The sequence below is a fragment of the Talpa occidentalis genome, unplaced genomic scaffold, assembly GCF_014898055.3.
Source record: "Talpa occidentalis isolate TD23 unplaced genomic scaffold, MPIMG_talOcc4v2.1 talOcc4.17, whole genome shotgun sequence".
Taxonomy (NCBI): Eukaryota; Metazoa; Chordata; class Mammalia; order Eulipotyphla; family Talpidae; genus Talpa; species Talpa occidentalis.
The window spans coordinates 13,652,212-13,667,468 of NW_023601754.1; the positions used below are offsets into that span (position 1 = coordinate 13,652,212).

The 15,257-nt window shown below is 39.7% G+C and overlaps 1 protein-coding gene across 6 annotated transcripts in view; it reads left to right on the forward strand.

The window, feature by feature from the left end:
- The window catches only part of CNTNAP4 (contactin associated protein family member 4), a 271,211-nt gene that overhangs the window by 202,319 nt on the left and 53,635 nt on the right, over positions 1-15,257 (forward strand). For all 6 annotated transcript variants that reach the window (XM_054697006.1, XM_037516186.2, XM_037516184.2 and 3 more), the window contains 2 exons: positions 9,374-9,571; positions 13,359-13,515. In XM_054697006.1, the coding sequence (XP_054552981.1) occupies positions 9,374-9,571; positions 13,359-13,515 (355 nt within the window). The remainder of the gene's footprint in view (positions 1-9,373; positions 9,572-13,358; positions 13,516-15,257) is intronic.

Consider the following 15,257-nt stretch of genomic DNA (forward strand, 5'->3'; position numbering starts at 1 on the left):
TGAAGGCACAAGAAGAAACAAATTAATCTAGAATAATAAGGGACTTAACTCTCCCTGATATGAAGACATTATACTGATAGGCTAAGTAAAATAGTGTGTGTTTGGCACATGTATAAAGAAATAGACCAGTGAAATTAAGTAGCAAATCTGTCATCAGATGCACTCACAGGCAAATAGTTGATTTATTGCAAAGGTGACAGTGATGTACAACAAAGTAGAGATTGTCTTTTCAAACATTGGGGGGGGGGATTACATATAAATATTGCAAAAAGGGATCTTAATGACTTCCTTATCAAACACAAAAAATGAATTCTAGATGAATGTGCCAGAAACAAGTGCCTATTTAGATTCAATTTCAATTAAATGATTTAAAATAAATTTTACAAATTTTATAATTATTAAAATTACAGGAATTTCAGTGTCACCTCCTCTGTCTCATACTTGTTTTAAGATTTTTTTTTTTTTTTTGCATAAAAGAACTGAGGTATGGGCCAAAGTTGCAGAGGGTGAGAGGATTCACTAAAGACAGTGTAGGGAGCAGAACAGGTAGAATTACTGAAATACACTGCTAAAGGGAGCGGCGGGCGAGACAGGAGAGGTCTGCTGCACCATCTGTGGGTTATCAGCTCCCTGGCTGGGGATGGAACTCGGCTACAGCAGTGAAAGCACTGAGACTTAACCCCTATGCCACCAGCAGGCCTTCATACTTTGTTTTCACTGCTCAGTAGATCCTTGTGACTGGTAGTGAGTGTATTCAGCAGCACAGATGCATGACCCTTCTATCATCACAGAAAATTTACACTGGACATTGTTATATTAGAAAGTAAGTTTTATTCAAGAAAACAACCAAAAAAGGGGAAATAGTTGAGTAGGAGGTGTTGCAGAGGAGAATTCATTCCTTCAAATCAATCAGTGAGTATCTGGGCAGAAAGGAAACCACAGAGCCATGTCCTGAGAGAGGTGTGTTCAGAAAACAGCTACACATCCAGTGTGACTGGATGATGGGTAGTGATTTTGTATTTTACTTTATCTCAAGAGCTGCTTATCTGTGTAGGAGCCTTGCTCGTCTTTCATTAGATTTATATCAGTGCCACCTTTGCAGTAAATCAGCCATCCATACAAGAGTCAAGGAGAGCAGGAGAGGGAGAGCCATGAGGTCTTCACAGCAGTGCTATAAGGTTCAGCTCTCCACTCTGAATGAGACGGGAAAGAGTGAAGAGTTTTAAGCTGTGACGGGTGCAATCTGACTTCCTTTGATAGGATCATGATTGTTTCTATGGTAGCAGCCTGTTTCGGAGCAGGCGTAGGAAGGAGTTCGGAGACACATAGATACACATGTGGCATAAGACATATATAAATAATATCTATTTTGTATGTAATGTTATTAGGTTATATTATACATTATAATTGACACAGCATGTATAATTATATATCTACATCTATGTTTGTACCTATCTGCCTATAATAGGAGTTAGGAAACCTGTTTGGAGACCAGTTCAGGAAATGCAAGAATCCAGGCAAGAGCTGGGGATGCCCCTTGTGCTGGATAATAGTAGTGGGAAGGAGAATAATGTAGTGGGAAGGAGGCTGGATTTCCTCAGTGATTACCTAAGGATTACAAGTGGATCCAGAAGTACCGCTAAATCTGAGTAGTCACTTCTGAGATGTGACCACAGAAGTTTGAGGGGTGAGATCAGAAGCTCAGGTTTACACACTTTTACTCTGAGATGCTTGTTAAATATTCAGATGAGATGCTGAGAAGTCAATCGAGCATGGGAATAGGGCAGCGGCAGTTCCTTTGTGGTAGTGTGTGACTCTAACAACTGCAGGATGGTGGGTAAAACTTGGGTACTGGATATTTTTTTTAATAAAGATTTATTTATTTATTTACACAAGCACTGGGTACAGTCAGAAGCGCGGGAGGGTGAGCTAATTCACCAGAGCCAGAGCAGGGAACAGAACAGGCAGACTGATGGAATACACTGCTGAGGGGAGCAGCGGGCGGCAGGAGAGGTCTGCGCACCATGTGGGACCCTCGCTGGTGGCCGGGGATCGAACTGGTGCTACAGAGGCTGTGGGCAGCTTCACAGTCCAGGGCTCAACCACTGCGCCACTGGGGAGGCCTGGGATTTTTTTTTTACTTAATATACAATGTGTCTTTAGAGATTTTTTTCATAAAACACAACTACATTGGCTTCCACTTGTTCTCACAACCATTTTGGATACTCCCTGTCTTAAATCTGTTTCGGCTGCTATATATAACACAGTACCACAGACTGGGTGGCTTATAGGCAATAGGAATATATCTCTCTCAGTTTTAGAGGCTGGGAAGTCCAAGATCATGGTGCTGCTATAGTCAGACAAGATTCCTCTTCTGGGCTGCAGAAGAGGTGGAAGGGGCAAGGGAGCTCTGAGTGGCTCTCTTTTTTTAAGATTTATTTATTTATACACGCACTGGGGTACAGGCCAGAGTTGTGGGAGGGTAAGAGGATTCACCAGAGACAGAGCGGGGAGCAGAACAGGCAGAAGGACAGAAGCACACTGCTAAGGGGAGCAGCGGGCAAGGCAGGAGAGGTCTGCCTCGCCATGTGGGAATCTCCCTGGCCGGCCGGGAATCGAACCGGTACTGCAGAGGCTGCGGACAGATCCACAGGGCTGCACTCAACCCGCTGCGCCACCAGGGAGGCCCTGCAGGGCTCTTTTATAAGACCTCTAATTCCATTCATTAGGGCTCCACCCTCACAACCGTATCACCTCCCAGAGGTCCTATCTGCTAATAATATCACTTGAGGGGGTTAGGTGATTATATGATATGCATTAGAGCTTGTAGTGGGGCAACCAGGTGCAGGGCAGGCAGAAAGGGGGTACTGAGAGGCTTAGTAGGCAGCTGAGCCTCCCAGCCCCCTGTGAATCTTTCTGCATTTTCTCTGGGCCCACTCTGGTGTTCTCTTGTGGTCTTGCCTCCCGCAGCTCTTCTCTCATAGCCATCTTTTTCAGAGTGACCCCACCCTTATATCTGGGCCTCTAGGCTCAAGTGTGCTCAGATGACATGATGACATACATAGAAAACCCTGCAGATTCCATTAAAAAAACTAATTAAGCAAAAAATAAGTTCAGCAAAGTGGCAGCTTACAAAATTAACAAATTAACAAATAAAAAATTGTGGTGTTCCTATAAGCATACACTGAGTAGAAGAGGCAGAAATCATTACAGATAATCCCATTTACAACCACATCAAAAAGAATTAAATACCTAGGAGTATATTTAACAAAAGAGGTGAAGGATGTATACAATGAAAACTACAAACATTGTTAAAAGAAATAGATGAAGACACAAAGAAATGGAAAAGGATATATATTCCAGTGCTCATGGATTGGGAGAATTAACATTGTTAACAAATGATCATATTACTCAAAGCATTATACAGGTTCATACCTATCAAAGATTATACAGGTACAAACCCTATCAAAGTTTCAGTGGCATTCTTCAAAGAAACAGAGCAAACATTACTGAAATTCCTATGGAACCACAATAGACGACACTATGTCTTTTTACTATCTAAATAATAAGATTATTAGTTCATTTTATTGAATGAATCATTTCATCTATTAAGTCAACATATTTCATTTCCAGTTATTGTGCCTTGTTAGTCATGTAAGTCTAGCTACAATTCTAAGAACGTTGAAATAAAAGTATACACATGCATTCTCTTTAGACACACAGGTTAAAGATACTTTAGCAAAATTATTAAAAAGCATTGAAAAAGAGGACTCTCAAAAATTTAAAGCCTTTTGAAAAGCAAGCTGTTGAGGGCAAGTGTATAGATATTTCAGTCAGAAGCTAAGTGTCTTCACAAATTTAGAATACTGAAATATATACAAACAAAAAGTGACAATTCCAGAAAGCAGTAACCCAGAGAGAAATACAGGCTACAGTCTGAGGCTCTCCTGATGGATCTGGATTTGTAAATGAGGAATCTAAGACTCAGGGAAGCTCAAGGAAGCAGGTTGAAGAATAGAAAAACATCACAAGACTAAAACCTCTTAGCTCGAATATTTTTCCAGTAGGAAAGATTACCTTCTATCAATGTCTCATTGGTTATAGACAGTAACATATCCTGTGGCCATACCAACCAGGTATAACAATTATGACAACAAGAAAAAAATGCTCGGTTGGTTGGTAACTTACAGTTGTAAAACTTTACAAAAACAGTTGCTGATTAGAATTAGTAACAAACAAATTATTACACATGTATTTAAATTCCTTTAGACACTACAAGCCAAAAGACACTAACAAAAAGTCTCTTTTGAATGGGTATTTCCCTAAACTATGTTAGAGCCTGAAAATTCTCTCTAAATAGAATATTCTAAATATAATTTAAAAATAGGATAATATGAGTCCTAATGTGGCTGTCTCCCATGAAATACATAGGGTTGTTTTCATCTACACGAAATCCATTGTTTTTTTCTATAATGAAATCGTTTCATATTCAAGAAGTTTCTCACTATCAAACATTACATTATAAGGATGGTTGTTTCTGTGGGGGGGAATTGATGAGAGCTAGAGTAGTGGCTTTCAGACTTTTCTTTAAAATGTTAATTCTGTGGGGGCCTCCATGGTGGTGAAGTGGGTTGAGCGCAGCACTGTGAAGCTGTCCGCAGCCTCTGCAGCGTGAGTTCAATTCCCCGGCCAGCCAGAGAGATATCCACATGATGAAGCAGACCTCTCCTGCCTCACCCGCTGCTCCCCTCAGCAGTATCTTCGGTCCATCTGCCTGTTCTGTTCCCCGCTCTGTCTCTGGTGAATTCTCTCACCCCCCCCCCCCCGTGCCTCTGACTGTACCTCAGCTCTTGTATAAATAAATAAATCTTTAAAAAATATTAATTCTGTGGCTTAAATTCAGCCTTTCCCTCTGTACCATTCCCAAGATTTTGGATTTCATTTTGCTGACTCAGTGAGTTTAGAGACCAAGGCCTGCATCTCTGCTCTATTACCAAGCTCCCCATGTGGGTCTGAGATAGGAGCATCCTGACAGCATTCAGTGAGAAGGCTGGAGAATATGAGACTTAATATAGCAATTTTTTTTTTTTTACTTTGTGGATTTCCATAAAGAGGGCTGCCTTCCCAGCTGTGAGAGTTAATAAGGAACTAACATTATTCCCATGCAGCCTTGTTGGCTTCAAGTAGGACTCCAGAAGGCTTGCTCTTCTACCCTCTCATCTCCCCACTTCCCTTAACACAGCACTTCCTACCTGCTTTAGTCTTCTTCACATCCATCACCCTCAGCGGTGAAGCCTGAAGCAACTCTGCGGTAGTGTTGCTTAAACAGCATGTTTTTTTTTTCCCTTACACTGTTATCACACTAAAAAATAGCAGTCAACTAAGATAAATCAAGGTCTTAATTACTGAGTTGCTTTACATACAATCTATATATTAGAAGTCTCTTCAGGAAGAGAGATGGGTAGAAGCAAACTGTCTTTCCATTTCTTTTTTTAGTGAGTTATTGAATTTCATAGATTTTCTGCCTATTTCAGCTCTGTCTTCTTACTCATCTGCCTGTGTCTTCTTACTGTAAAAACTATCTTTGCATTTCATAAAGGGTAATTTAAAAAAAAATCATGACTCTCATACAGATACAAAAGTAGAAGCTAAAAAACCTGCTTGAAGGATTTTAACACATGATTAATGAAGAAGCTGGTAAGATGTTACAGCCAGTTCAAAGGAGAATCCAAAGAACAGACACCTCTGTCTCTCAGGAATAGTGAAATAAAATGTGCATGTGGATGCAAAACAGCTTCTTTCATAGCAGAGGAGAGAAGTCCCAGGGGAATTTGCTTGTCTATAGACATTGCTTGTAGTAAGAAAACAATGCCTTGCTGGCTAAACAAACCAACCTACCAGGAATCCTGTGTTAAAGGGTGAATGGAAATATGTCTTAGAAGTTACTGAATTTCTCTGGAGAGAGGAAAAGGCTTGCCTCCCCCGAGGCATCTGCCTCCATCCTAGGAGTGACGAAGACCTAAGGATTTATCCCTTCCCTCCTCAAGAACTCCAGAGCCACACTTCCTCTCGCACTCCATGGAGGGGACATATACCAGCCATCCTCTAAAAACTCCAAATTTCATAATATTGGGGCTTCTCACTTGTGCAACTCCAATGGGTGGCAGTGCAGGTAACACTCATTGTCTTAGCCTCAGAAACATGGGGCATGAGGAGAATGGATGCTGCAAAGATTATCTATAAGCTAATGTACCTGATCCAAGGTCTTGTATCTCTTAGTATACATTTTTATCTCTCACTTCTATAGTTACATCCGTATCTACATCTACAGTTTTAGCAAGAGAGAGATTTGTATATAAGGCAACATGTTAACTTCCAAGTAGGATAGCAACTCAGCCTTCCTGGTTTCAGACTTCGCCATCACCGATAATTTACAGTGTTCCACAGTAGAGGGCAGTGAATGTCCCAGAGCTACAGTCAGAATCAGATAGTCTAGCCAGGGCATTGTTCTTATTCATCTGTTCCCTCTTCTCTTTAACAAATGTCTCCTCCGGTGGTGGTGCCTTGCCTCTGAGCCAGATCCTGGAGGTTCATGGTTATCACATCAGAGATTCTTCTCATAGAGCTTACAGAACCATTGCAAAGACCGATAGCGTAATTAAGATGCTGAATTACAAATTGTGAAGTCTGTCTCGTTTACAGCTTCTAAGGTTTCTAAAGAGGTGTTTGTGGAAACATCAGATAACACTTAACTGAGGAAACAGTGAGCAGTGAGCGCTGTCGCAGCACAGGCTGCTGGTCCCTCATCTCCATAGCTTAGCATCAACTGCGAGGATTTCATTGTCTCTGCCTTGCCATGGAAATCACATCTAATAAGTGTGGCATCTGTTTAACATTATACTTGACAGCGATTTTCATTAGGAAATAAAATCGCTTTCAGAAACCAGCGTCATACTTTTAAATTTCTAAAGGAAACATTTATATGACCGGCCCTTGACAGGTTGTCATGTCCTGTGGCCTCATTCCTTAGGAGGCCTTAAAAGACCTTTAAAATCATGTGTTAATTGTGACCCAGTGGACACCAAACTATAGAGAAGTCCCTCTCAGTGGGACCCCAGAGGCAAAGAGACAAAGGTTTCAAGCAGGTTTATTGTCCTGTTCTTTTGGCAGCTACTCAGCCAGAGTTGAGCTTCTTCATGCATGCCATTGATTGACCACAAGAAAAGATGAATCGTTTTGCTGAAAATAAAAGCACAGTCCAGCAGAGGCTAGGCTACCCGATTTGCCTGGGTAATAATCTTAAACTTCTCATAACCCAGGTTGAGTTCGCTAAAATTCTAGAAATCCAGGCCTATGATATTGCTTACTATGTTCTGCCACTTTATTTTCAAAATTTTGAAATAAAGGCTCAAATTTTGCCTAGCTTTCTTCAGGGCACAGATCCATGCCAGGTCTGACCTCAGATCTCCTGACAGTGTCCATGCTGTCTGGCCATCCATAATAATTATCATTAGCTTATAAATCATGTCCTCTCAAGGAATGTGTCTCACTGCTAAAAGCGCGATAGTGACCTGCAGGGCAAGCTGGAAATGAAAGTAACGACTGTTGTTTCAGAGAAATACAGTGACCCACACATGGAAGGCAGCAAGGCCATGAGATTCATCACCTCTCTCTTTGATTTAACAGGCCTGTCTATTCCAACTTCTGATCACCAGGAAAGGGGTGGGGGTGAATTTTCTCCTATCTTGTGTTGAAATTGATCTAATTGACTATATTAGCCAAAAAAATGTGGGTGGGGGATTCTACTTAATGTTTTCCTCCAATCTGGAAAACTCTTCTGTATTACAGAAGAGGTATGTGATTTAACAACACACATATATAGCAGAGTTTTGACAACTTCCAATCTGTCTCCTTCCCATTAAATCAGAGGCTGTTGGATCAATCTGTTCTTACGCCTGCCTAAAACACAGAAACTGTAATGCAAAGTCTAATGATGGGGAATAATGAAGGATAGTTATGGTATGCTTATCTTCTGGTGCAAACATTGTAGGTTTTTACTTTAAATAATTTTGGTAATCATTATGATGGAAATGTTTGCAGACATTCAGTTGTTAATAGAGATAATTCTAGTAAATATTCAAGGATAGATTGTATTTTCATGCCGGTTGAAATGCCAATGCCGTGCCAAATGTGTTCAGTTCAAAAGAGTAACTTCCTCTTGCATCACCTTGTCATGTAGATCTCATGATTCCAAAGTGAACATTTCAAATTTCACTTAAAAGGAAGAGATGTGTACTCAGGTACTTATAATTAAATTTTGTCTGAAGAGCAATATATACAGGTCATAGAAATTTGACCTTTTTGTGGATAACCAAATGATTTTTTAAGAATACAAAAGTCATTGTGTTATAGAGCAACCCCGATATTAAACGGGTTCCTGGCTGTGGGTCCTCACCCGCGCGCTTTAAAGGGACTTATGAATACTCCACTACAGACACACGCAAAAGGGTTAATAAAAGGTTTATTTACAAGAGAAAAAGAAATAAGGAAAATATACAACTCAGGGAGAAAATAGGGAAATAAAGTCTTTAATGCGTCCTACCCGATCCGACGACCTGGAAACCCAAAGTCACTCTCAGAGCTGGCCGGACGCTGCGAGCTGGCGGAGAGCCAAAAATGGTGTCCCCCAAAGCCCCCGTGTCTGCCTTTTGTATCCACCTGGCTGCTTAACCCCACCCTCAGGTCCCAGCCACCTTCCCTTTGGTGGTGATGGGATTTGGAGTTCCCAGTGTCTTTGGCTTTGACCTGGGGTGGGGGTGGAGTCCACAAAGCCTATATGGAATTTGCTTTGGGACATCCTTTTCCCCCTAACAATTGTTTGCATTTAACATATTTTAGAAATTTAAGGTACTCATTTTATACATTCAGAGCTGTCACATCTCTGAGTTCACGATTTGTCCACATTGTTTTACAATTAGAATAGGAATCAATTTTTTTTCCTTGAAGGAAAAGAAAATAATCATGCATCATTAGAAAGTAGATGATCAGATGTGATGAAATGAAACATATCACAAAAATTTAATAGTCAGTTTTCTTAATGTTTTCCACCATAAATATTGCCTTGCTAAATTATACGAGGTAAAATCAAATCACTGCAAATGCATGGCAGTCGTATAAATTTTAGGGGCAAGAATCACATTAGTATAATTTTAAAAGTTTAAGCATCCATTTGTGTTGATTCTACCTCTCAGAGAGGTTTGATGACTAGAAAATTTGACTCAGATCAAAGGTGATTTTGATTTTCTTTATTTATTTTAACTTTTGCAGACTAGTGATGGTCTCCTCTCTTTCTTCCCCCATTTCTGCATACAAGAAACGGCATGGACCATCCTACAGCACAATGGCTCTGCCCTGACAAGAGTCAGAAATACTAATCCAGAGAACCCCTATGCTGGGTTTTTCGAGTACATGGCCAGCATGGAGCAACTGCAGGCCACAATTAACCACGCAGAGCGCTGTGAGCAGGAGCTTACCTACTACTGCAAGAGGTCACGGCTTGTCAGTAAGCAAGGTAGGTAAACTGAGGCCCCACTGTGCAGACTGCGGGGTGCGTTTTGCTCAACCAGCTGCGGAGGATTTTTATTCTGCCACGCTGGTGGCATGTGGCCATGAGGGCCTGCAAAACCCTGTATATTTAGCAAACATGTCACAGTCCAGAGGTCACCATGATGCTTTTGCCTGAAGAAAAGAACAAGGTCCATTTACATCGAGCTTTGTTCAGAGTCTCGATTGCCTTCAGAATCTCTTCCTGGCCTTCGTCGGATAACTGTACAGAAAAGGGCTTTGTCCTGATCCTCCAGGGGGTTTATCCCTTCTAAAGGGCAAGTGACACATATGATTCTTTTTCTCATGGAAAAGAGCTAATAAAAATATGACTTAGTTTTCTGAAGCGAATATTTGGTGTGACACTTTCATGGATAGTTGACAGCCTCTGGGTAGAGGGGAATATGAGAACAGGCAGCTGGGAACACACTTTATTCAGTAGCTGAAGTAAAAATCAGAAAACCATCTTTATACTCTCTTTTATCCTACTTTTAATAACCAGACTGCTCGCAAATTCTGCCTTGGGTTTTGTGTTTTCTTCCTTGAGAACACCTCATCATATGAGACTGTCTCCAATTCTGCCTTGGCGTGGGCCTTCGTGACCTTCTCCATGAAGTCACGGCGGGACCTTTCCAGCTGACCTCTCAGCCTGCCTTCTCTCCACATCTTCTAAGAGTCCAAGCATAATCCAAAATGTACATCTGTGTGGAGAAAGTGAACCCTTAAGGAACAGTGCTTTCATCATGGCACCATCTGCTTAGCAAGCCTGAGTGCCTTTCTGCCTGCTGGCTGTCAGACTCTCCTCTCTGGACAGTTCCCCTGAACATTCTGGACCCTTCCTCTTCGTGTAGCCCTCATGCTACTCCCCAGTGTGCTACTGGGAGCAGCCATGGGGAGCCATGTTTTTTTCTTTAGAAATTCGAGAAGTTTCTAAGACAGCTGTACAATAAAGCCACATTGTCAGTGTCCACTCCCCAGTGTTGACTTCAGAGAGTTGGTTTTCTAGATAGACTAACAAGAACTTGTGTTACATAAATACATAACTGTCATAGGTTGTATGGATCGTGTAGAAAAGTGTTGAGCCCTTGGTACTCTTTCATTTCTAGTGAAGCATGCCTCCTCTTTGCTCTCCCTCCACTGAATAGAACCAACTATTGTCTCCTGTGTGCCTGATTCCCACCCCTTACCCTCCTGTTCTTCTCCCACCTCTTTTTCAGACTATCCTTATTTGGCCATCTACCCCTCCAGCCCCTGCTGGTCTCACTGTGTCTTATCAGTGCAGAAGCTCAGCCCTATCTGCGAGTGACCTTCAGATAGTTGTGGTGCAAAGAGCTTGGGACTTAAAGGTGGAGAGAGGGCTAAGTGAAGTGTCAGGTCTCTCATTGACTGAATAGCGATTTTGGATCCTGAATCTTTCTTGGTCTTTGTTTTCTCTTCTCTGAAATGGGGCCAGTAATACAGCCTCACAGGGGTGGTCGAATGATGCATCTCATACAGTGAGCACAAAGTGAGCCCCTCTGGCTCCCGGCTCTCCAGGCATCCATCGTGGTTACACTTAACCTACCAGAGCAGTGTGCACCTGACATTCCCACTTAGCATGCAGCTGATTGTTTGTTGCTGCTGAATATTGATCTTAGAATTAAAAAGACATATAAACAATAATGGAAGTGTGTTCTAACAAGATTGAGAACCACGACTGTTGAAGGGTAAATGACCACTGTGAAATAAATGGGCTGAGTTACTTTACTAGGAGAGGAAAGACAGCCACCAAAGCCACCAATGAGTCAAACTCTAAAAGAACCAAAAGACAAAATCCTCAACAGGGTAGTGAGCAAGTGCCACACAAATTAAAGGGGTGACTCAGTGTAATAAGGAATCCCCTCTCCAGGGCCAGTGATGCACAGGTATCTTTTTGTAAGACACCCCAACTTTTTCAGCCAGGTGTAAGAGGCACTAATAAAGAAGGTGGTGTAACAGGGGGTGGTGGTCATTGTTAAACATTCACTTTTTCTCAGGCACCTGGCCTGAGAATTCATGAAGCGCAGATCTGAGATGGGGAGACTGAAAAGAAAAAGAATAATTTGGATTTTGAGGTCACAATAAGAAATAGATTGGGGAGAACATGAAGTTGGTAGTTGTTGTCAGCTTACATTTACAGTTTCAGATCTTGAAGATCTAGCAGTTTGATGTAATAATGGTGCTGTAATTGTGAATGAATAAAGGGGAATGTGTGTGAAAATGTGTTTTCAGCAAGCTGTGGTTCTGCGCCTCAGCGTTTTGGAGAGATGATCACTGCAAACATTCAAATCATTTGGGATTTTAGCCTTAGAGGAATGTCTTGCCATGCTCACTGATATTTTATTCTTCTCTCCTCATGATTTTCTTATACTGTTTGAAAATTTTAGGAAACTTTAAGGTCTTGAATGAAGGTATTTGGGAGGTTGAAAACATTGCATAGTTGACAGGGAAATTTAGATGTTAAAATATTATTCAACATTTAGGAATAATGGCTCATTTTCTCTGTAATCTATGAACACAATGTCTTAAGCTCCATTATCAAAGTGTATCTACTAAATGTTCCAAGTAGGTTTCACCTTCTGTTGATTCATCATGCAATTAAAAATGAAGATTTTTAATAGTAATGTCTTTTTGCATAACACAGCCTTTGATAACTCCTTGTTCTTTGGTACAACTGGACAATATATATAGTAACACCGGGAAAGTGGTTGTCAGCATTGATAGGGACCCAGTCTGCTAGTAAGCGCCAATGGGCATGGACATTTGTAAGTAAGGGGGACATTAGCAAAAGTCCTAGATTTTCAGTGGGGCTGATAGAAACAATTTAAAAGATTTCAAAGTCAACAAGAAAAAGATCAAGCATGTTTGAGAAGCTGACTAGTTGGATGTCACATTCTTCTCTTGCCCTGATTCTCAGATGGCTATAATTTTCCCTCTCTCCCTTTTTCCTCCTAAGACATTACTTTCATGCCTCACCTGTTTTTCTAAAAATCCCACCTAAATGTTCTTTCGCTTCTTTGTTTTAGTTCCTTGGCCTCATGTTAGTCTTAACTGTGAGAATAAGCTAGTAGCTAAACATTTATCATAGAAAGAAATGGATTTGGTTAACGGAGACTTTGTTTCTGAGTGTGATATTTGCTTCAGGCATAAAGATCTTTCAGTGTTATTTCTGTAGTCTACAAATAAATAGCCAAGCCATTTAATGGAAGAAAAAATACATGCTTTCAAATACATCTTAGCTTTTGACAAGGGATTGCCATACCATACCTAACATTTAATAAATAGCTAGTGTATTTTTAGTCAGTGAATATATTGAGATAAATCTCTGACTTTACAGAAGATTACATAATGTTTTAATGGGCATTTCGTGCTCTCAACTCAGTTTGGTTTCTGACCTGTTAATTATTGTGGTTTGTATTTTGATGCCTTCTTAAGAAGTTTCAAAATTATTTTTAAAGAAAATTACCTATGTGAACTGCTCTCAGTACATTTTTACTATCATGCCTGAATTAAATAGGAAATCCTGAATTAAATAGAAAATATTTATAACACAATATTTTTTTGAAAAAGCTTTCTTAGGGAAATGTCATTGATTATAATATTTTCATAATATTAATAGTAGATCACATCAATTTTTCTCTTTCTCTTTTAATCTAGTAAATGATTTGGGAAGGGAGGGACTTGTACTGGGATAGAGGACAGCGGATATAGCCACATTTCTCACATTTGTTTTTCAGATGGAATTCCTCTGAGCTGGTGGGTTGGAAGAACTAATGAAACACAGACTTATTGGGGAGGTTCTTTGCCGGATCCTCAGAAATGCACCTGTGGATTAGAGGGGAACTGCATTGATTCTCAATACTACTGCAACTGTGATGCTGACCGGAATGAATGGTGATTTCCATATGATTTTATTATGAGAAATAAGGTCTTTTTATTTTTTAATGAATTACTCAAAATATATAGAGATAGGCTGATACTGAACAGGTTCATAAAGTGAGAAAATACATAAAGATATGTTTTGTTGAGGTATGTTATAGTCAATCTGACTTCTGAATGTTAAGATCAACGTTTTTCTGATTTTGTAAGGAACTCTAAGTCATGTACATCTTATTTTTATAATATGATAAAATAGAGAATTTTGTGTCATGTTTTCTATTCATTTTAAGTCAATTTTCATTCTTTTTAAAATTCACTGTAGTTAAGCATTCTGTTATTCTCAAAATATATTTTCAACCAGTAATTACTACAGCATATTTCTTCAACAGTCTGCCTTTAGTAAACATGTAAACTTATATTTTTTTAAAGAATAAATCATGGCACAAAGAATTAATGTCGCATCAAATCTTGAAGGAAAACCTGTAACATTGTAGGAATTTGAAAATCAAACTTCAAGTATTCTCTAAATAGAAGACAAGTCTTATGTGTGTATTGGCCTTTGAAAAATCAAGAAAACATATTCATTATGTTTGAGACTTTTCAAATGTGTATTTCATTTTGTCTATGAAGAGAAAATATTTTTCAAATATTCATTCATGTTTCAATTTGAATACTACCAAACAACATGTCTGCATAGAAGAATCATTTTTTAAAATATATGGAATCATGATTATATTTTTAGTTTTGCATATTTAGTATGTAAATATGTAGTGACATATTAGTATACAGACAATTTTTAGAATACTGTCTGTCTTAAACTCCATATTTTTGAAATTGTCTACTTCCCTTGAAACATTATTTTTTTCTCACTACCTTTTCCAAAGAAAGTCCCACACAAATTGTACAATAATAGAAAGTAATATTGTATTTTAAAATGTGAATAAATATCAATAGCAGTGCTTAACAGGAAGAAAAACCTAACCTCATCACAAGGATTCTCCAATGTCTCTATAACATTAATCAAAAATAAATTTTAAAAACAAGATTTGAAACTTACAGTAAATTCTCCTTTTGGTAAAATAGCTTGCATAGAACTAACCTTCTCCAGATAATGTTTATAAGAGGAAATTATTTACAAGAATACCTACTTGATGTCAATTGAGAACCACTAAGTGTAAACAGACACTGCCAAGGTTGGGGCCTTTCATCCTTGAAAGAAGAGAACTCAAGTGGATGAGATACATGTTTATCTGACTTTTCTCTTGAGGATGCTGTGCAGAGCATATGCCATGGAATGACAAGGAATCAAAGAGAATGCTAGATTTTGTTTATTTGAAGTGACAGAAGACAGAGTTGGAGGCTGCAGAAAGGACTGGAAATTTAATGGGAAGCAGAAATTCCAGAAAAGAGAGAGACTCCTGGGTAGAGCCCACACTGTCAAGTCCTCTCAGATCCTCAGCAGATCCCTGAACAGCATATGCATAGGTGGGATTTCTAGGAACCAAGCAGAAGGCTACAGCTGGAAAGCTCAACAGGCTATCTAGATCTCTGGGGCTACTGCCAAAGGAGAGGTAGAATTAGAAGTATGTCTCACTAGTTGAGATGAGATTTGTAAACCTCTCAGCCTTTCATAAAAATGACAGTTGGTCAATGTCTTTACAGCAGACTACAGCCCAGAACTGAATAGGATTGAAAACTAAGAGCAAAACTGACACAGGTTCACCCCAATGAAGCATAAAACCAAACCTCTGCAAGTT